Source organism: Eschrichtius robustus, chromosome 2 (genome assembly GCF_028021215.1).
Source record: "Eschrichtius robustus isolate mEscRob2 chromosome 2, mEscRob2.pri, whole genome shotgun sequence".
Lineage (NCBI taxonomy): Eukaryota > Metazoa > Chordata > Mammalia > Artiodactyla > Eschrichtiidae > Eschrichtius > Eschrichtius robustus.
The window spans coordinates 951,804-972,637 of NC_090825.1; the positions used below are offsets into that span (position 1 = coordinate 951,804).

Genomic DNA, 20,834 nt, shown 5'->3' on the forward strand with positions numbered 1-20,834 from the left:
AATCCTGTGAGTAGCAGAGGCAGGACCACAGGCTCCGGATACTTTGGAGTGAAAATGTGAGTCGTCTCACTGGGCAAAGACCCAACTGTCCAAGGTGCGGTGGGGGCCACAGGATGGGGGATGGGGGATGGGAGGACGGGGGATGGGGGAGGGGGGAGGGGGGACGGGGGGGAGGACGGGGGACGGGATGGGGGATGAGGGACGGGGGATGGGGGAGGGAGGACGGCGGAGGGGGGAGGGGGAGGGAGGGAGGAGGACGGGGGATGGGGGAGGGAGGAGGGAGGACAGGGGACAGGGGACGGGGGAGGGGGGATGGCGGAGGGAGGAAGGAAGTCGTAAATATTGGCCTCAGCCACACAACCGGCCCCGGAAGTGAGGACAGCAGCGCCCTTGCAGCCGCCTTCCTGCCTGGTGTGTGTGTGCGTGTGTGTGTGCGTGTGTGTGTGTGCCCTTTTACACAGGGAACAGCAGTGGTGAGGAGTGGGCACTTTGGGATCTAGGGAAGACCTAGTTTTCTGTGTGGCAGAGCATCGAGGGGTGTCTGCCAGCACCAGAAGAATGAACGTCACCAGGGTGGACGCGAGGGTTCCCGGGATCTTACTTTCTGGGAGGACGTGGAGCCTCTGTGTTTGCAGAAGTGACCATGACATCCCGTGCGTCACTCCCTCGCGGGAAGGAGTGAGGCTGGGCGCTGCGTGGCTGGAGGGATGGGCTGTCGGGCCACTGGCCACCTGCTGCTCTCGGCGGCACCCCCGCGTGCGGAGCTCTGCCCCAGGAGGGGGCCGGGGGCTGCCACTGTCCCACTGGCTGGAAGGCTTCCGGTTGGATCAGCAAATGGGGGCAGGGGGCTGGGCAGAGGTGAACCTTCTGCTTCTGTAGCAATCGCCACCAGGAACACCTTGAGCGCCCACCGCTCCTTAACACCCGTCCCCTCTGGGGCGCTGGGAACCCCCAGAAGCCGCGGCAGGTCCCAGGGCAGTGTGCCCTCCCCTCCCGCCCCCCACCCCCAGCTCCCAGAGGCTGCTTGTCCCCTTCCTTCGACTGGGAAGCTGCGTCCAGCTTTGAATGTGAAATGTCCAGACCCTGGCTTGCTTTGGCCCTTTTTTTTACTTAAAGACTTGAGCAAATTTTAACCAATTTCAAAGGCAACACCCATTTGTTATGTTAGGAAGGGCCAATGCCTACCCCTGTTGGTGCATGAATGTCATTCTGGTGCATTTCCTCCGCCGCCGCCCCGATGGGGTCAGACCACGGGCTCCCTCTCCGGCTTCCCTGACTTACGACACGAACACGATGCTGTGTCACTCCATCCGGAAGCCGCTGGCTACACAACCTCAATTTTCTCCTATATAGTTTTTGGGACTGCAGTACATCAGCTCTTTCTCTCACTTCTATTTCTAAATCCTTCACTGATTTAATAGGACGAATTCAAGATTCCTGTCTCTCTCTGTTCGACAAAGTGTACGTAGAAGGTGCGTGTTTCACAGAGAAATTATAGAAACCAACTCAGCAGGTCGGCAAACAGCCTACGAGGCTGAGCTCTGTGAGACGTCAGCCGCTGTCTGCGTGCCAGAGAAACCTCCGACCCTTCCTTTGCCATCCAGAAAGCTTTTTCTACAGAAGTTCAATTATGATGCTTCCCCAACGTCCTAGAAAAGCACTAAGAAATCCCAGCGGGACTGGTTCTCCTGTCACACCCTGCGTCACGTCTGCTGTTGTCTTTCTGATGAAAAAAACCGCACATAACAAATACGTCCTCAAGTACGTAAGACTTTGCGTTTTATTCGTTCCATTGAAAACCCCGAGTTCGTTTGGAGGCACCCGTCCCACCCCCCTCGCGCCGGGCAGGGCCTGTGCAGGCGGCGGGCGCCTCTGTGGCTCCTGGGCCCACACAAGGGGACTCAGTCCCGAGCTCTGTACATTCACAGTTCTGGATGCCCGTGACCCTAAGTCGCTGCGAAAGAGAAAACAAGATCAGGAGGAACAAACATCCATTCAGTGTCTGTTTATCAGAGACTTTTTCCTGAAAACGCACAGTGGCATTTCATTCAAAAACCCTTCATCCACAGACGCGGGGCCCAGGCCCTTCCTCAGAACATCTCAGCTTGTTCACCTCCTTCATTGCCAGGTGTGGGTTTTTCTCTTTTAAAAATGAAACTCCACGCATCCCACGATCATGAAATCAGTCCTGTTTGCTACCAAGGCCGTGCGGGAAGCTCTGTGCCTGATGGGCGAGCGCCCTGGAATGATGTCAGTCACCCCGCACCCTGCGCGGGGCAGGAGGGGCTTCAGAATGAACGGAAGTTAAGGGTGTTTCCTTTTCTGACGTCTAACTGTAGACACGCGCATCTCCAAGCCTCAGGAAGTTAGTAAACATTTACCCTGTACTTCTGGCTCTGGCGGTCACTTCCTATGGAGATGCCCCCAAGAGAAAATCCAATCATCTTAGAAACTCAAAAACAATTTCCCAAACAGACCCAGAGGCTTTGCTTCAGGGAACAAACTCAGTGTGTGGTTGTCATTGTGCTTTGAGGACAGGTTTCTAGTCATGTCACAAGGAGATGGATCAAGGTGGTTTCATGAGAGTGAAGGCAGCACCTGGAACCCCTCCCCGAGCCCGGTGGCGCTGCCCCCCGCCGACGCCCCCGGACACAGAGAGGCACTGGAGCCCCCCAGGCCTCCCGGGCGCCCCAACTGCCTGTCGCCGCTTTTCCCCACCCCCTCCTTCCCCGAGGCTCATCCGGCTCCAGATGCCCGGAGAACCCTGGTGCGAAGGGGGGGACAGTCAGTGCAGGCGGGGCCTTCCAGAGTGTCACCGTCCCCTGGGGCCCCCGGCCCGGGAGACAGGAACTCCCCCCCTATTTCCACTCGGCCCACCTCATCTCCCCAACATTCAATGCTCTGATCGGAGCTGACACTTTGGTGAAGTAGATCACGTCACATGGAAACACAAACCCCAAGCTGGTATAAAAAGAGGGGGTTTGTAAAGGACCGAGGAGGCAAAAAAGTGGTTCCGGGCCGGGTGCCCCAATGGAGAGGAGCTCCCTGGTCGAGAGAGGCCGGAGGGAGAGTTAGCTCAAAGCCCCAGACAGCCTCGGGGTCTGTCAGGAAAAGGGCCTATAAATAAACATCCCCTGACCCTCAAAGGAAGATGAAGTAGAAAAGCAATTCTCTTTTCGTAAAAAAAATGCTGAGTGTTTCCCGAAGTATCTAAATGAAGTTTATAAAATACTCATGAGCTCCTGCAAATATAGAAATGTTGAAAAATCAGATGGCGGTTCTGCCCACCGATTCCACCGAGGTCGGCAGAGACTTTGTGCCGGAATCGAAACGCGGGTGACACGTCCCGCTTTCAGGTGCGTGTGGCAGCCGCCGGCCTGCGCGGCCTGGAACGGACCAGCAGGGACGGTGGGAGAGGATGGAAACAAAACGGGAGGCTCGAGGTGAAAAGAGAGCAATGCCCGGGCCGGCCCCCGAGTGCCGCCTGGAAGGGAGCCCCGGGAGCCGCCCCCACAAGCCCACCACGCTGGTCAGGGCGCGCGCGGCCACGGCCTTGGGCCCGCGCTGCTCTAGGACTCGGGCCGGAGGGCGGGAAAGGGACAGCACGTGTGGGAGCGTGGAGCCCGCACGCTGTCACGGCGAACGGGGCGGCGGCTGGGGAGCGGCCTCGTCTCTCCAGAACCTTACGTCCTAGTCCAGCTTCTTACGAAAAGCCTCCGTCCCAGCGGCCGAGTCTTCGGGGCTGAAGTCGGCGCAGAAGCCGTTGGGGGTGGGAGCCGGGGGCGTCTGTGCGCAGCTCTGGGAGCGCGTCTGCTTGGGGTACAGGTACTCCTCCGCGAAGTCGGGGTACGCTTCGGCAAACCTCTCGAAGTCGGCTGGAAAGACAAAGGCACCTCGGTTACCGGCCTGCGGGGGCACAGGTCTAGAGTCCGGGGTCTCTCCCTGGCGCCCCACTCACACCCTGGGGCGTCGCGGCATCTGCGTGGACCCCCGGGAGGCCGCGCGGCACCGCACCTCCGTTTTCTCTGCGCCCCAGTCCCCGTGAAGACCAGGGCGGCTCTCACGTCCTCTCGGCGGCTCCTGCTTTCGGTGCTCAGCATCCGGCAGCGGCCTGGTGCCCCCGAGGCAGCAGCCTCGACGGACACAGCTAGGCCCTGGGGACACCAGGTGCGCAGAGAGCCACCCCAAGCCATCGTGGGGCCTGCGCGGCTGTGTGTCTCCCGGTGGCCCCGGGTCCCGGCGCCGGGGTGGGGAGCGCCCTCGGGCCGGCGCTGGGGCACCCTGGGGGCTCGGCGATGCTGAGAGGCCCGGGCCCAAGGCACCGCAAGCCCCAGCGGCTGCAGGGAGGCGCCGTGCTCCCGCTGGGAGCGGAGCCGCCTCCACGGGAGTCCGTGGTCGGTCAGGGCTCAGTAGTAGCACCCGCTCACCGGGAGGCACGGCCCCCTTTCGCGCAGACACACGCGCACACCCAGACCAGCGCGCCGCGGCTCCTGCCTGACATTTGGATGCGATTTAAAAACCCATCCAAACACAACGCGCACAATGACCTTTCCTGAGCAAACGTCTCCTCTTCCTTTAGGGAGATTACAGGCCCAGCCTCAGATGCGCACGCGGGCCGGCGCGCTGTGCGGCCGCCTTCTGGGGCCCCTGCTGCTCCCACCGCCCCGGCCTCGGTCCCCAGGCAGGTTCCGGTCCCAGCTCCTGAGGAGCTCGGCTGTCCCGCTTTGTGTGGCGACAGGTGACGCAGCCAAAACCCCGGGAGAGGAGATGCCCCAGGAGTCGGTCCTGACGGGCCGGGCACAGAGTCCCTCCCCGCACCGGGGACCCTGATCTCAGCCCGGCCGCAGCCCTGGGGATGGCGCCTACTTTACAGCTGGGCTGGGAACGTGCTTCTGTTAATGGCCTGCAGAAGCGAGACTGGAAGCTCCCACCGCAGCCCTGCCAGGTTTCAGGAGAGCCTGGCGAGAGTGCAGGGGGCAGCGCCTCCCCCACCTCGCACTAGGGGCGTCCTCCCCAGCTCCCAGCCACCCACCGAACGTGATCCTGCCCTTCTCCTCTTGGTCGATCGCCCGGAAGAGGTCGGTCACGGTCAGCTCAGCCACTCCCACGGCGGTCTTGAGGATGCTGGACAGGGCATGCTCGTCTATGCTGCCATCCTCCTGCGACCCGTACATCTGCAAGGCAGGGGCAGGCGTCACCCCGTGGCGCCGCCAGCCCCGACTGTCCAGGGCAGCTGCTTCTCCTCCTTGGCGTTCCCAGCTCTCCGGCCGGCCCAGATACCACAGGGTCAGAATGGCCGGAACTCAGCTGCACGACCGAGCCCTCGGGAGCAATGAGCACCTCGGGCAGCGTGGCAGCCGGGAGCCTTCAGTTCCCTGCTCTTGTGTTTTAAATCCACCAGGAAAGGGTGGTATATACACTGCAACGTGAGGACCTGGCGTTCAGCCTTTGGCTGCGAGGTGCCCACTTCACGGACGCCCACCTGAATGGACACACTGTGGCTGTGAGTCGCGGTGACCGGTGAAACCGCCAGGAAAGGAGCCAGGCCGCCCCGCCGCCCGTGAGGTCCCCCTTCCAGAAGGGCCTGGGTGACCCACGTAACTGACCACCTCAGTGACCCTGCTTCTCCTTTCCCGTGCCCTAATTCCCACTCTTACACTTTAAATTCGCCAAGAAAGAGTGAACCCCCAAAACCCTAGGCCCCTACCCTCAACCCCGACAAAGGCAGAGCCGCAGATCCACACTCTCTCCCCGTGACCTGTGACCTCGCTGCACCCAGGGCGCGCCGTGTGCCCTCCAGGACCTGTGAGTAATAGGCCTGTCTTTTCAAAGTTCCCTGACGGTTGTCGCCGAGGGCGTACTGCAGTCACACTGAGAACCCCAGGGGCCGGTCCAGCCACAACCCTGGCTACCGACGGGCTGAGACCAGCACACGACCGCATTCCATCCTGCGCCGTAAGCTCCTGACGTCCTCCTCCTCCTGCCCCAGTTTTGGAGGAGTGGCCCCTGCCTCCCCCCAGCCTGACCAGGGGCTGCAGGAGAGCTGGGGGCCGTCACCCCCGCGCTGTCTGCGGGCTCTCCTCCCCACGCTGGGGGCCCCCTGACCAACCTGCTCCCCAACCCCCCAGACTTTTTGGAGCGTTCGCTCTGCCCTCCTGCCTAGAGGTGGGCTTCCCGCGGCGGGATGTCCACATGAGCAGGACACACCAGCACCACCATGGGGATGCCCGGGCACGGGGCTGTCTGCCTTCCCAGGGGGCCCGTGAGGGGTGGGCACTGCAGGGGAGGTCGTCGTGGAGAAGTGCCGGGACCCACAAGGCGGCACAAGCGGTGCCATCCTCCCCGCAGCCCTTGCACCTGCCCTCAGGTGGGGGCCTTGTGAGTGCTGCTAGAAGGTGGTCATGCTCATGCTCAGCTGTTTCACTGAGAAACAAGCTGGTCACCTCCCTGCCAGCCACTGTCGTGGCAGCAGAGTCCACGGGAGACGTCAGAGAAGCTGCTGCAGGGCCACCAGATGGGGCGTGGCCAAGGCAGCACCGGCACAGGGGCGATGAGCCCAAGGGCAACCCTGGGAGGTGCCCGCCAAGGCCGGAGGAGGGGACAGGCTTTCTGAGACAGGGCGCTACCAAGGACCACTGCCGCCACCTGATTAACCCCCTTGGCCTGACCCGCAGAAGCCGCCCTGCACCGTGGGGGACTCTCCCAGTGTGCCATGGAGAGGGTCTGCTGGGGTCAGAAGGGAGAGAAGGGGTTCTCCCGGCAGTGAGTGACAGCGGCTTCCTGACCTATACGTCATGTTTTCGTGAGTCTGGCTAATGTGAGTTGCACCTGTGAGACACAGACAGAATGTCTCTAGGTGGCAAGGCGTGCCCAGCTCCATCCTAGGGGACTGACCAGGTGAGGCCATGCTTGAGGACAGACAGGTGGATCTGCGGGCGGGCCGGGACCCCATCATGGGCCTTCCCCAGTCTCCCAGACTCACTGCACCCATGGTGAACGGCCTGGCTCTGGGCTACGCCGGGGCAGGCGGCTCCTTAGTCCCGAAGCCCTGCTTTCCTCTGGTCAACAGGCTGATGGGGAGGCCGTGTTGGGAGATAGGACCCATTGGTCCTGCTCAGGCATCCAGGACTCAGGAAGACCCTTCTCCACACTCTTCTTATGAGTGAGGACTCTGATTCCAGGGAGAAATCAAGTAGAGGAGGTTTGCGGGCCTTTTTACAAACGATGGCTAGTACAGGCTTATGTGAGTAGAGCAGGCAAACAGTAAGTTTACCAAAGTCAGAAGGGACTATAAAAAGTATCACAGGTCTCACGTGACCCAGGTCTCACTGACCCCGCAGCTTAAAAGTCACATAAATGCCACGCTTACCTTGAACGCCAGCTGGATGGTGTCCAGGGTCTGGGACGGCCGGCAGACGACGGACAAGGCGACCACGTACTCCCGCATGTCCATCTCCCCGCCGCCTCTCTGGGAAGAGACGCTTTCAGGAGACAGCCCTGCCCCCTCCCGAGCATGGGTGTGACGTCACAGGCCTTTTGGCAACCCGCTTAAAAAAACCCCAAACTACAGGCGTGTTTATCAGCAAACGTTGATTTAAAGCCAAATTTCTATGTGCATTTGACAGCATCTTTTGGGGGAGAAAATACCCCAAAAGAGTGGGTGGCTGGGAGGATGGGCAACAAGGGCTGGTCTCCCCTTCTCTGCTTCCAAAATTGTCTGAAGAACATTTCTATCACAAGGGAAACAGCTGCCCCCAACCCCACCCCCCCCAAGGCCTTACCTCATCAAACAGGGCAAACAGGTCCTCCAGCGCCTCGGACTCAGGGACCTCCAGCTGCGCCGCGAACTTGGGCAGAGTCAAGCTCCCGCCCCGCTTCATCCTGGCGCTTTCTGCATGTCTGTCCAGATCGCGTTCGAGTTTTTCTGGTTTTAGCCTAAACAAAAAATGAGGGGAACATTTTTTTTCAATAAAATTACAAAATGCTGAAAATGGCAGATTTACTGTTATGTATTAAGACCCAACAAAACATTAAAGCGATTCATAGACCAGGCAGCAGTCAGTCCTCGAGAAAAGAGGCTCTTCCAGGAGCTTGAAGGCACGAGTGTGCCCTGTGTGAGCGTCCGCACAAGCACTGACACCCCTGTGGGTGTAGGGGCCCCCCCTTGGGCAGGTCCTCAGGGGATGGCGGACGGCGGGCAGGGGGGCGTCCATAAACAGACAGCCAGGGCCGACCATTCAGGGTTTAAGACACTTACTTCTGTGTGGAATGAAGCTGGTATTTGAAAAAAAGAGAAAAAAAAAAAACAAACCCAAACCTCAGGAAAAGCACCATTAATTAACTCGATTGCCCGCCACCCGTGACCTCCAGCTCGGTCACCAAGTGCCCAGGCGGAGACCCTGCGGCGTCCTGGTGGGTGTCCGGGCTGGCACAGAGCCTCTCCCCTCTGTGAACCATCTCACTGCAGTGTCACAGGCACCCACAGGAGCACTGCCTCCAACTAGGCGCTCAAGAGAAAGGACCAGGGAACTCACCCCAGGCCCCTCACCAGCCTGGCAAACTCTAGAAGGCAGGTGTCCGCGGGGAGACGAAGCTGGCCTTCCGCCAGGGCCAGCTGGCAGTCCTCAAACGTGTAGTCAGTTACGGAGACGCCCAGGGCCCTGCGAGAGAGGAGGGCACCGCCATCAGCCGCCCCCTCCGGCCCCTCGGGGCAGCAGAGCCAGTGCTCTGGACGCTGAGGTGGGCGGAAGGGTGATGCTTAAAGGCCACGTTCAGGGAGTCCCCTGGTGGCCTCGTGGTTAGGATTTGGCGCTTTCACTGCAGCGGCCCGGGTTCCATCCCTGGTCGGGGAACAACCCTACGTGCCTCGAGGTGTGGCCAAAATAGAAACAAACAAACAAATAAATAAACAAAATAAAGACCATATTCAGCACTAAACATAAAGGCCAAATAGCTGACCCCAAACACCTCAATTACTTGGAACCCGGGGCTGCCCCAGCTTCGGGGTTAGCCTGGCATCACCGTGGTTTCCGCCCACTAGGGAACTAGCGCGCATCTAGCGCCTTCAAGAGGATGACGCTGCCCGCAGCGGTGGTCAGTTCAGCTCAAGTCATCTTTGCGGGCAGCAGGGGCCGCTGCTCTCTGTGCTGGCACCGCCCTGAAGTCATGCAGAGTCAGAACCCAGTCATTCCACAGAGCGGCGTCAGATTTCAAGAAAAACAGCCTTCTCCTGACTATTACGGAAAGCACATTCACGGTAGGAAATCTACCACATATAGAAAACTGCCCCCCCAACCCCGCCTCCGTAACTGAAAGGGCGTTTACTCATTTCGATGGGGCAGTCGGCCCTCCAGATCCGCGGTTCCACATCCAAGGACACAGAGGGCAGCTGCACTAGACTGTCTCACATAAGGGACTCGAGCATCCTTGGATTTTGGTCTCCGAGGGTCCTGGAACCAGTCCCTGGCGGGTACTGGGGCACAGCTATAGTTCCTGGTTGCCATGGCAATGCTGTGTGCAGTCAGGTAATAAGGAAACAGTGACTTCGAAGGCTTCTTTCCGAGACTGTTAAATTCCCCTTCAGAGCACTTAGGCCCGGTTGCGTGGGGACAGACGCCAGAACTGCCCCAGGAGCTCCCGGGCTATCCACAGGAAGGGGGACGAGGCTGGCCCAGGGGCCGCCTGCAAAGCTTGTCGGGACCCCGGCCCTTCCCAGGTGCAGCTCCCTAAAGACCAGGGAGGTGACTGATGGCCCACCCCCGTGGTTCTGGCTGTGAGGCAAGGGGAGACCCGATGGGTTTCTGCCCTTTTCCACTGAACGTGACGCGTCTCTGTTAACACAGATCATACGACGCCATACAAGTTTCTTTAGGATACATATTTAAAATATTTAATAGTTAATTTGTCTGAACATGAACTAAAAAAAAAAGAAAATTACACCTAACCTGTCAGGCCTGCGACTCTGTGGATATTATTCTCTTATCTAGAGGTTGATCAGGGGTGTCACTCACTGCCCTGACTTCCCAAAAGTTGGGAGTTGAGCATCTCCCGCATCCCGGCAGCTCTGTGTCCGCATGTGGGGTCCGGAGAAGGGGGGCCTGAGGGGAGCGGGTGCGTTTTGCTGGACTCCGCTCCCAGCGCCTAACACTCTGAGGGCGCCTGGGCAGACTGAACGCCTGGCTGAGGTCAAACGCGTGATCTTGCTCAGTGTGTCTCACGGTATGCACTAAAGCGGGGACGACGCATCCGCAGTGAGGAGATGGACTTTCCCTTAGCGCCGAGGTCGCACCAGGGCAGCTGTTTGCACCTCCCCACAGGTGGCACCGTCCGAGCACCCCTCCAGGCACTGCCGTGGCCGGACTCAGAGGCAGCCCCTGCCCGGGAGAGGCTGGGACCGAGAGGAGGGGTGAAGGCACCTGGGGCCTGGGCTGAGGCTGCCAGGGCCTGAAACAAGCGGGGACTGCAGGGAAACAGGAGGTGAGAATATTCCTAGCTACACACACACTGTTGTACGAGCAGCGCAAGATCAAGCGCAGAAATACCACGCTTAGCTCGGCGGGACGGAGTAAGAACCTTAGTAACGCTGTCTGGGTAGATGGCGAGTGTCGAGGACGCGCCGACCCAGGCCAGTGCTCTCGCCCGCGGCCCCGCTGCCTGTCTCCGAGGGACGCGCACGGACGCAGCCCCCCTGGGGACGGCTGGCTAATGGGGACGTTTGCAATGCGCAGAATTAAGTGGCAATGAACCGCCTTCCAAGTGTTGCACAAGCAGAAATGTCCTCCAACAGAATCAGGAGACAAAGCACGCAGCCAAGCACAGTCTGGCCGATGCTCAGCCTAGGCTGGTTCCAGCCGTCGCCCCGGTGCCGCTGACTGGTTTTACAGCAAGGCCACGACACTGGCAGACGGGGACACTGAGTAACGAACGCTCAGGGAGGCCAAGGGCACCGGGGCTTCCCGCAGACCCCGCCACCCCGCCGCGGGAGGGGCGCTCACTCACTCTGCCATCACGTGCCGCACGTTGCTGGCGTACAGAGTGGGGTCCTTCTTCTCCTCCTCTGAGGGGGTGTACACGGGAAGGAACTGCGCACACAGAGACGCCGGTTACCTGCGTGAGCACAGGACACTGCCCTCGCCCCACCACCACCACGATGATGACCTCCTCCCGGGCAAATCAAGACCTGTCCCTCCACTGGGATCGTCTTTGGAGTCGTCACTGCTGCCCATGCACGCACGCGCGTGCACAGACACACACGTGTGTCAACTCACAACCCACCTCTCCTCACCGGGAGCACCACTCCTCCGCCACGGAAGCCAGCGAGTCGCGCTTATGACTTCACACAGGGGCTTAGTCTTTAGAACCAAAAGAATCGCACGTGTGCTTCCACTTCTAAAGTCTCAGTTTTGTGTTGTGGGTAACACGACAAATTATTTCCACGTGAAAGACTATTATTAGCTTTTTGACAACTACTGCATTTGGAGAATAAACTGTGCCAGGAACGTGTGTCTCTGCGTGTTTTAAATAAGTACGTCTCACACCCCCCTGTGCCAACCCCCCACTGTAGAAAAGGAAAAAGACCATCACTGAGCCCTTTTCTTCAGTATGGATATTCAAGAGTACAGGAACAGCCCCAAATCCTATCAATTCTCATCATATAATTCTAGTCTTTCACTTACTGCTACCTTTTTAAAACCTTTGTAAGTTGCAACAGTTCCTCATATTAGCACTGACATCTTGTAGGAGTGACGCAAAGAAAGAGTTTAGAGTGATTTCACAAAGCCACACAGTTTCTTTCCGACTCTTAAAAAATTAGAAACCAGTCTGAAATAGAGCACCTTCCTTGGAGTCTCACCCCGCTGCTGCCTCCCGGCCACCAGCAAACGAGCCACATAAAATATCCTGGGTTGCAGGCCAGCCACCCTTGGACTCGGGCCATGGCCCTTTCAGCCCAGTCCTTTATAATTAAGTGGCTTATGTTCTACTGAAGTGAAAAACCTGGCTGAAAGCCGGGCTCATTTGTAAATTCAGTTATTACTCTGCAGTATTTATCAGAAGGTAGCAAATGAAATGCTTTAAGCTGTGTAAGACTCAGCTCTCATTTTCAGGTGTAGGAGTAGCAAGTTAATTCCCCTTTTAAGAAAATAAACTCTATTCCTCATCCACTCAATTAAATTTACAGGCTGCATGAATGTGACCATATTTATTTGAGTAGAGAGGACAGGTATTGTGACTTTGGAAATGGGCTGAATACTGGGAGGCAGTCTACCTGGTCTGACCAAGTATTACACAGGATAACAGTATGATAAGTTCAGCAGTAGGATATCAGCAGTGTTAGTACTGGGTAAAAATATAAGCCAAAAGAATCATTAATTGCAGGTATGCCAATTGTATATGCCCTTAAGCTATGCTAACCATAATAAAAGAACGATGGGCTTAGCTTCCTGTTGATTTTTAAAATCCTATCTGAATGGATAAAAAGTCATGCAAGAGACACAAAGTTGATGCAAAACCCCTGGGAAGCACCTTTAAGGAGCCATGAGAAATGGAAAAAGTTCAAAGCAAGACAGATGACATATAACTTTGTATCTGTACAGATACCAACATGACATTGTATAATATATCTACAGAGACCCCTATGTATCATTGTATCCATATAACATTATATGTATAGAGACATCAAAATAACATTGTGTAACACTGTATCTATAGAGACCACAATATAACATTATAACAATACAGACAATATAACATTGTATAACATCGCATCTGTATAAACTCCCATACAACATTGTGTAACACTGTATCTATACAAACCTCAATCTCCACTTGATTGTGAAACTGACACAACGTGAGCCACAGGATTTTCAACCTTAAAAATGAACGGATTTACAGCACTGGTTAAAAGATTCTCAATTCCTTTTAGTTAAACTACTTCTGGTTCTGGAGCAAAGTCTCCAGACCCCGCTCCCCTGCAGAGGGCACCACCGAGCAGGCAATTCTCCTTCAGGAGGGGATGCTGAGCCTTCCTCAGCCTAAATCTGAACCTTAAACACACCACCCAGTGACAAGGCTACTTTGATTAACAGAAGTCTCCACTGAGTTTATTAAACACACACACGCACACCCGCCTGGCTGTGCCCTGGAAGCCGCTGTGCCCTGTCTGTCCTCCCGCTCAGGAAGTCTCGTCTACCTGACCCCGTCCCCTCCTGGCTGTCCCAGGCCCTACATCATGCCATCCCCATGCCCGGCCTCAGCTCTCCGTCCTGCCAGCCCCAAGCCCAGGCCACCGGGACCCCGAAGGATCCCCTTCCCAGACATTGCCCGGCTTCCGCCCACTCCGCCCTCCAGCCTCAGCAATGCCACCCCCGCCACTCGGACGCGCCAGGGCCCTCGGAGGGCTCTGCGTGGCCTCACCACCCAGCCCTCCGCCTCCGAACGCCAGCCCACGCGCCGGCGCCTGGACCCCCGTACGCCCCCAGCAGCCGCGCGGGAGGAGGCCGCATGCTCCCCTCTCCTGTCCGGGGCCGACCATGTGCAGCTGATCGCCGAGCTGACAGACACAGGCGGGAAGAGAGGTTCTCGGTTACCTTCCCGCCAGGGCCTAGGACACTTAACTTCAGGTCCTGGAATCCAGGAGCGTGAAGAAGGCCAGCCTCGTGCAGCTAGCCTCCCTGGGCCGAACCGAACTGCTGTCCAGCAGCAGTGGCCCTGCGCTCCGTTTCTGCCTTTGCTAAAGTCAGCAGCACGGCGGGCACTGGAGCGGGCCTGCTTTCCCGGGAGGACAGGACAAACAAGACAGGGCGGGGTCTGACTTACGCTCCGGGGCCTTGCCACGTCCAGGTGATGGTGTCCTGGAGGCAGGAAAGGAGCGATGAGTCAGGAAGGAAGCCCCGTGTGTGCCGCGCCCCTCCTCCCCGCCCACGGGCATGCCGGCCTCGCCCCGGCCCTCGCCCTGGCCACCTGGGACCCCAGAGGCGCTGTCTTCCCTACCACCCACGTCCCCTCTGGGGCAGGGGAGAAGGGGGAGCCCACCACCGCAGGTCCCCCCAGACTCGCTCACCTCTCCTCCCACGGCCCCGGGGTCACCCATCCCAGCGTCCGCCCAAGACCCCATCCTGCCCCCCTTCTGCCTCCTCCTTCTCCGGGCGCCCAGGGCAACTTCAGTCCACGCCCGGACCTGCTCTGTGCTCTGCAGGCCCTGCCCTGCCCATCACCACCACCTAGCCAGGTGATGCTGTTGGCAGCCTCGTTCCAGCTCCACACCCACCTGAGCCCCCAGGGTCCTCGCCTGGACTCTCGGTCAGAGACGCGCCCCCGACGGTCAGCCCCAGGCGGGGGCAGGGAGCGTGGAACAAAGCCACAGTGCCACATCTCCCCCACCCCGTGCCTGCCCGGGGTCCCACGGGGACATTTCAGACGCTCTCCATCCTCAGCCGCCTAGGTGAGGACCGTGGGTGACACACGTCCTGCTTCTACCCTGACACCGGTCACCCACCACGGCTTCCTTCTCTCGCAGGCCTGACACCCACCCGCACCCTCATGGCTCCTGGAAACCCACCTGCCACGGGGCGTCCCACACGCAGTCCCCAGCCCAGCCCCCTCCATGCGGGTCTGTGCTCAAACCTTAGGCAGCCAAAGAGCACGTGGCATAGACCATGAGCGCAGGGCAGAGGTCACAGCTCCCCGGCAACCGAGCTGAACGCGCCCAGAAGAACCCAGTGCCGTGCTTCAAATAAGCCGATGGAGCAAACTTAAAAGGGGAAAATCTAGAGTTCTCATTCTCAGAAACTGGCTAGCGAACGCACCTCTTCAGAGCTGTAAGAACCGGCTGTGTCTGCCGGCCCGTGTGGCTGCCACTTCTGACTGGCACTCTCACACTGGGCCCGTCCACACCCACGGGCACAGGGTCAGTGCCCTGACCTTGGACCCCAGGGCGCTGGCCCGGAAGAGGGCGGGCGGAAAGCCCCTGGGGCCCACAGGTGTCACATGAGGGTTACAGACGGGGCGGCCCCGGAGGAGTGCCCACAGGCACCAGAACCTCGCCCAGGCCCCCCACCCTGCGGGCTGAGCTGGGGTCCATCAAGACCACCCTTCTGCACCTGGCAGAGGGACCATGGAGGCACTTAATCCCTTTCCCTCCTGCTCGTTAGCCTTTGGGACTTAAATATCCTCAGTTTTAAAATGTCCCAGAGTGCGAACTGGGAGGCAAGAGCCACTGAGGACACGGGGGTCTCACAACTACACGGCAGGCTCGAGGAAGGGCCAGGGCTTTGTTATCCACGAAAGCAGGGCTTCGTGAGCTAGTGCTGGGGAATGTTCCAGAATGCCAGGGTAGATGGAGACAACGTCCTGAGATACCGGGCGATTCCCAGGCCCAGGAAATTCACTGGACATTCGTGCCAGGAAAAGACACTCACCAGTTTATTTGGGTAGCGCAGAACCACCGGCTGGACAGGGACGCCTGGGATGAACGCACCTGCAGAGGGAGAAAGGGACGCCTCTTATCTCCGTGGCAGCAAGTCCCCCGCCCACACTTCCCGTGTGGGGCTCAGAACAAAGTGGGCTTCTCTGCCAGGCCTTCCCGGTCAGCAGTCATTCAGTGCTGGGCAGCTTTCCTCAACATCTGTGCCAGCCGTGGACACTCAGAGAAAACCCCAGAGTCACAGGAAACGGGCACAAGAGCATCTCCGGGCTGAGGCACTTTGGGGGGAGTGAGGGTCTCCCTCGCCTTCTCAAGGTGAAAAAGAAATAATTAAGAAAACTACTTACCAGGCTTGAAGGTAATTAGGCAGGTCCTGTTGGTACAAGTGCCTTCTGGGAAAATCATTATCTTGAAGTGGAAAAAAAAAATCAGCATCAAAGGGACAGTTCAGAGTTCACAGGGGCCAATTTCACAACCTATTTCCTCTAGTCCTGATGTGATTTAGGTACTTTAATTATATTCAGTTGAAAGAGTTAAGATGCATATGGAAGCCTCCATTAATTTCCCTTCTAACTGCTGGTTTGACTAAAACCTGGAAGCAACGCAGGTACACAAACAGCATGTGCCTTCTTGGGCGGCGGGATATGTGAACAGGTGGCCGTAGTGCCCACCTGCAGCTGCTTTGCAGACGAGACCCCACTGCCTGGAGAGGCAGCCACGACCACAAAGCAGGACAGAGGCGCTGGGATGGAGAGCCCATGGCTGAGTACGGGGCCTCGGCGGGGTGCGGGGGGGGGAGCAGGTAGGGGAGAGGCTGGGGCTGGGCCAGCGACGCAAACACCCACAGCATCAGCCGCCTCACCAGGACCTCCAATCACTCCAATTCCTACTGACTTCCAGCAACATAACGTAAGCTAACTTTCCCCTGAGTGGTGGAAAATACAGCCCGTGAGGTTGCCTTCAATCCTGGGCCCTGGAGAAAGAGCATGTCCAAGGGGCACTGAGTCAGCACGGGACCGAGCCCAGCACGCCTGAGGGTCAGGCAGGTGAGCTGAATGGCGGAGGGGGTCAACCTATTCTTGTGCGGGCGGCAGCTGGAGACCCTGGAAGCACAGCCCCCAGAGGGCTGCCTGTCCTCGGGCATGGGTGCCACAAGCAAGGTCTTCAATGTCTTCTGAGCAGCCAGAACCCAGAGAGTCCTGTGGGATTTCTAGTTTCTCAAGGTCGGCTCAAGTGAAAAGAAAAACTATACGTATACAGCATAGGTCAAACGCACCCACAGATAACACTGGCCGAGGCCCCTGCCCCCCGGCCCGGGGCAGCCTTCCCGATGCCCCGAGGGAGCCAGACACACGCCAGACAAGCTCGGAACTTTTAGAAGCAATGGGGTACACCTTGCAGCCTAACGCAGTATTCAGACATGAGACCACGCTGACCCCAGGGCCAGGGCAGCCGGCTCTTTCCGACACAGAACTTAAAAGATGATTCGGGAACTTGAGATGCAAGTGAGAATTGTTTTCCCCTATTTCTTTTATTTTTAAAACGCCAGAACCCAAAATACCTGATATTCGGCACATTCTTGGATTTGCACTCATCGAAAATAAAACGAAACACAAGGAACCCAGCCTCCAGGGAAAGCAAGCTCTGGCCCTCGTGTTTCTCTTTCCCCTCCAATCCCTAAGGCCGCCTCTTTTGGAATAGCTGCTGAGAGCGCAAGCAGCACTGCGCACCTGCGGCCACTTCCCGCTGGACTGCGCCCGCCTCCTGATCACTTCCACCGTCTTCCTGCGGGAATCCTGGTCCATCCGCGACACGAACACCGGCCGGATGTACTTTATCAGAGCTGAAAGAGAGGGGGGCGGTGCTCGTGTTGGGGTGGCTGCCCAGAGCGCCCGGTGAGAGGTGAGCCCCCCAGAGGTGCCCCGAGGGCTGAGCCGCGGGGCAGGCAGCGCGGACCACGAGGGATGGGGGGGGCACTGAAGCCTCAGTGGACTTAGAGGATGGCCAGAAGCCCTGCAGCCTGCGGGGCCATCAGTAACAGCTCCAAGCGTCCACAGATGACAAATCAGGAGAAAGAGACAGATGGGGCTGACCCCATGCGGAGTGGAGAGCCTTTGGTCACCCGTGTCACCGGTGAGCGGCTGGGGGGGGAAGTGGGGAGGCCCCAGAGCCAGAAGTGCCTGGGGCACGTGGCTCGGACCCCACCAGCCTCGCTGCGGGCTGAACTGTGTCCCTCAGAGAGACAGGCTGATGTCCTAGCCCAGGTGCCTGTGACTGACTTCGTTTGGAAACAGGGTCTCTGCAGATGCAGTCAAGTTCAGAGGAGGTCACACTTCGCCGGGTGGGCCCTGATCAGTGACTAGTGTCCCCGTAAGGAGGAGAGAGGGAGAGATCGCCACGTGATGACAGAGGCAAGGACGGGGTGACGTGGCCATGGCCGGGGGAGGCCCAGGAGAGCCGGGACCACTGGACACTGGAGGGCGGCCTGGGATGGACTCTCCCTTGGGACCAACCTGCCGACACCTTGATTTTGGACTTCTGGCCCCTGGAACAGTGAGAGAATATACATTTCTGTAGTTTTAAGCTGTGTGGTCTGTGGTGCTTTGTCACGGCTGCCCCAGGACACTCACACAGACCCCATTCCAGCACCACACACACGGCCCCCCAGCAAGTGTGTGAGGTCAGGGCTCCATGACCGAGGCTGATGGCGACACCCAGCACACTGGTCCTCTCGAACGAGGATGTAAAGGTAGGAAGATACTTCTTAGAAAACTTTGAACTGATGGCAGGCAGAGGCCATGGCAGTCGGTCACCCTCCTGGGTCGGTGAGGCCACGTCCCCACCTGCTCTGCCCCAGGGCCACACCTCACTGGGCCCAAGATGAGCTCTGAGCTTCTGTTCTGAGCATTTCTGTTACTTGTAAAGAGTAATGTTTCATGACTTTTATTTCTTGGAGGTCTTCCAAAAAGCAAAGAAAAAGCATTTTAAAAAAGAATAAAATTCTATCTAGCTGGGTCCATGGCACGCATAAAATCTAAGTGGATCTCAGTGATAGTTTTTCCCGTGTCTTGAAACATTTTGCTGCTTCACCAAATTGGAACTATTTTATCCTTCCTCACCGATTACTCCTGATGCTGCTAAAAAATGACCATGAGAAGGAAAGGGAGGTTTGGTGGAATCACCCAGAAGGACGGTGCGCAGAGACACAGGTGAGCCCAGCAAGCGTCTTGCCCGAGCACGGCGCCGCTTCCCAGAGGGCGAGGGGGAAGGAGGCCTGCTCACCTGGCAGGGGGGTGGGTTTTACCGGTCAGAGCTACTCTGTCTACACGGCAAAGAGAAGAAAGTGGATGAGGAGGCTTTTCCCAATTCCTGGACGGACCCGAGGCCCAAGGCGGGGAACCCGGAGGGCTCTCTGGACTCAGGACGGCAGGACTCAGGACGGCGTGTCTGTGGGGACGCCACCTGAGTCCCACCTGAGAACTGCATGCTTCTGAGGAAAGAAGGGGAATGCAGTCTGTGTCCCGCGAGCCCCGAGCCCGGACAACAAGGGCCCGATGCCTGCTTCGCTGAAAGGCCACGGGCGGCTCTGTGGTCGAGACATTTGAAGCGGTCAGTAAATGCATGGGAGAGGCAGGAAGGACCCTCCCCTGGAGCCTCCGGAGGGAGCGGGGCCCTGGGGCACCTTGATGGCAGGCTTCTGGCCCCAGAGCTCGGAGAGGATGAATTCCGGTGATTTTAAGCCCTCAGCTTTGGTGACAGGTTACGAGGTCTCAGGACGCTCATACACCTGGGTTTATGGTACAGAAACTAACCCAATGGGACAGTTACTGAGTTGTCCCCAACTTCTAGAGCTTCTGTGTGACGAGGGTAACACGTTCTTGTCAGAACTTCCAGGAGCACTTCAACACCTTATAGCTAAGGGCACTTGCGTGTTAATCAAAAATGAAAATCACAACAATATCACAGAAGAAATCACAACAAAGAAAACAGGGATGCAAGGCCCGGCGCCTATTTCCTGTGGTATGAGCTGTGTGGACGTGGCTGTGCTGTCACCGTGACCTGGACTGGCCAGCACTGGGGGTTTCACTCCCAGCAGGATGGGGGGGCTCACTCACTTCCCCATATCGGGATGTCTCTGCTCTCCGCCTTCATCACGATGGAGGACATCGTCATGGTGACAGGGATGGCATCGAAGTAGGAGGAGTGTGGTGCCAGGGTGAGGATGGCGGCCTCGGTGGGCAGCGCCTGCCGCCCCTTCACGGCCACGCGGTGGAAGCCGCCGGCAAACCACATGGTGCGCATGATGGCCTTGAGCAGGACGTCCACGACCCTGCAACAGAAGCGCAGCCGTCAGACCCAGGCCCGGCGGGGGACGCAGCCCCACTGCCCGCACCCCATCAGGGGCTATGCCGATCCCGGGAGACCTGCCGCCACTGTCACTGAAACATCCGAGGAGGGAAGGGAAAGAGGCTGTGCTTTCTTCCCTGCGACTGTGTACGTGAGCAGCAGAACGTCTCTCTCGTCCATTCACTCAAGAAAACGGAAGCCGCCTCAGCCACATCACAAGGACAGCAGAATGTGAGGAGCGAGGCCCACAGGACAAAACTAGAGACACAGACACGTCGGGTGATCTGTCAGCATTCTAAGGATATAAGTTTTCAATGAAAAGAAATCATCGGCACCTAAAACGCACACTGAAAGGTGGAGAGGCAGCAGAGCTGAGGTCGGGAGCAGAGACGTGCCGGGTAAACCTCTCCCTCGCCTCCCACAGGTGGCCTCAGGCTCCGGGACGCAGCTGTTACCTTCCGGAAACCAGCCTTTTCTGGATGAAATTAGATGGACAATAAATTTGGAAAAGAATGTAAAAATCAGGCTAGAAGAACTGAATTTGCTTCATATTTATTCTTTTTTAAACATATGAGAACGTAAGCATCTAACTCTGCACATTCCCTTCCATAGGAAGCTCTGATACGACAAACCAGATCACTGTTCGTGTCACCGAAACCACGGTGAGCGATGGCCCGGCGGGCAAGTGACTACAGACCACGCACCTGAGCCCCTGGGCGAAGGGCCATCTTCAGAAGGACCCGTGTCTTGCTGTGCTGCTGTGCTACGTGGGCGATCAAATTGGGTAAAAATCACTGCACAGAAGCACAAGAGCCTAAATCCTTATTGGATTGATTTCCCAAGGGGCTTAACAACCCTCTCAAGAGAATTCCCAAGATGAGCCCCGACAGATCTGAGCAGGTCCCTGAAGCTGCACCGCGCCTGCAAGGAGCCGCCTGGAAACGACCTCCTCTGACCACGGGCAGGTCCTGCACAGTCACCCACGCGACGCGGGGGCCACGCTGGGCGCTGCGTCTAGAGCTAGGTGACTACAAAGCACGCACTTCCAGTCGCTTGTTCTACTGCA

General features: G+C 58.0%; 1 protein-coding gene across 2 annotated transcripts in view; it reads right to left on the reverse strand.

Moving 5' to 3' along the window:
* Nucleotides 1–1,757: 1,757 nt before the first annotated feature.
* Nucleotides 1,758–20,834, reverse strand: part of LPCAT1 (lysophosphatidylcholine acyltransferase 1) — a 40,842-nt gene continuing 21,765 nt past the window's right edge. Inside the window, exons 3-15 of one of the 2 annotated variants that reach the window (XM_068535117.1) lie at nucleotides 19,537–19,751; nucleotides 17,152–17,264; nucleotides 15,769–15,829; nucleotides 15,417–15,475; nucleotides 13,816–13,850; nucleotides 12,814–12,868; nucleotides 10,999–11,081; nucleotides 9,325–9,510; nucleotides 8,535–8,660; nucleotides 7,782–7,935; nucleotides 7,370–7,468; nucleotides 5,033–5,174; nucleotides 1,758–3,875 (exon numbers count right to left, since the gene is read on the reverse strand). In XM_068535117.1, the coding sequence (XP_068391218.1) occupies nucleotides 3,691–3,875; nucleotides 5,033–5,174; nucleotides 7,370–7,468; nucleotides 7,782–7,935; nucleotides 8,535–8,660; nucleotides 9,325–9,510; nucleotides 10,999–11,081; nucleotides 12,814–12,868; nucleotides 13,816–13,850; nucleotides 15,417–15,475; nucleotides 15,769–15,829; nucleotides 17,152–17,264; nucleotides 19,537–19,751 (1,513 nt within the window). In that variant the 3' untranslated portion in view covers nucleotides 1,758–3,690. The remainder of the gene's footprint in view (nucleotides 3,876–5,032; nucleotides 5,175–7,369; nucleotides 7,469–7,781; nucleotides 7,936–8,534; nucleotides 8,661–9,324; nucleotides 9,511–10,998; nucleotides 11,082–12,813; nucleotides 12,869–13,815; nucleotides 13,851–15,416; nucleotides 15,476–15,768; nucleotides 15,830–17,151; nucleotides 17,265–19,536; nucleotides 19,752–20,834) is intronic. The other variant, XM_068535118.1, reaches the window with a different exon arrangement.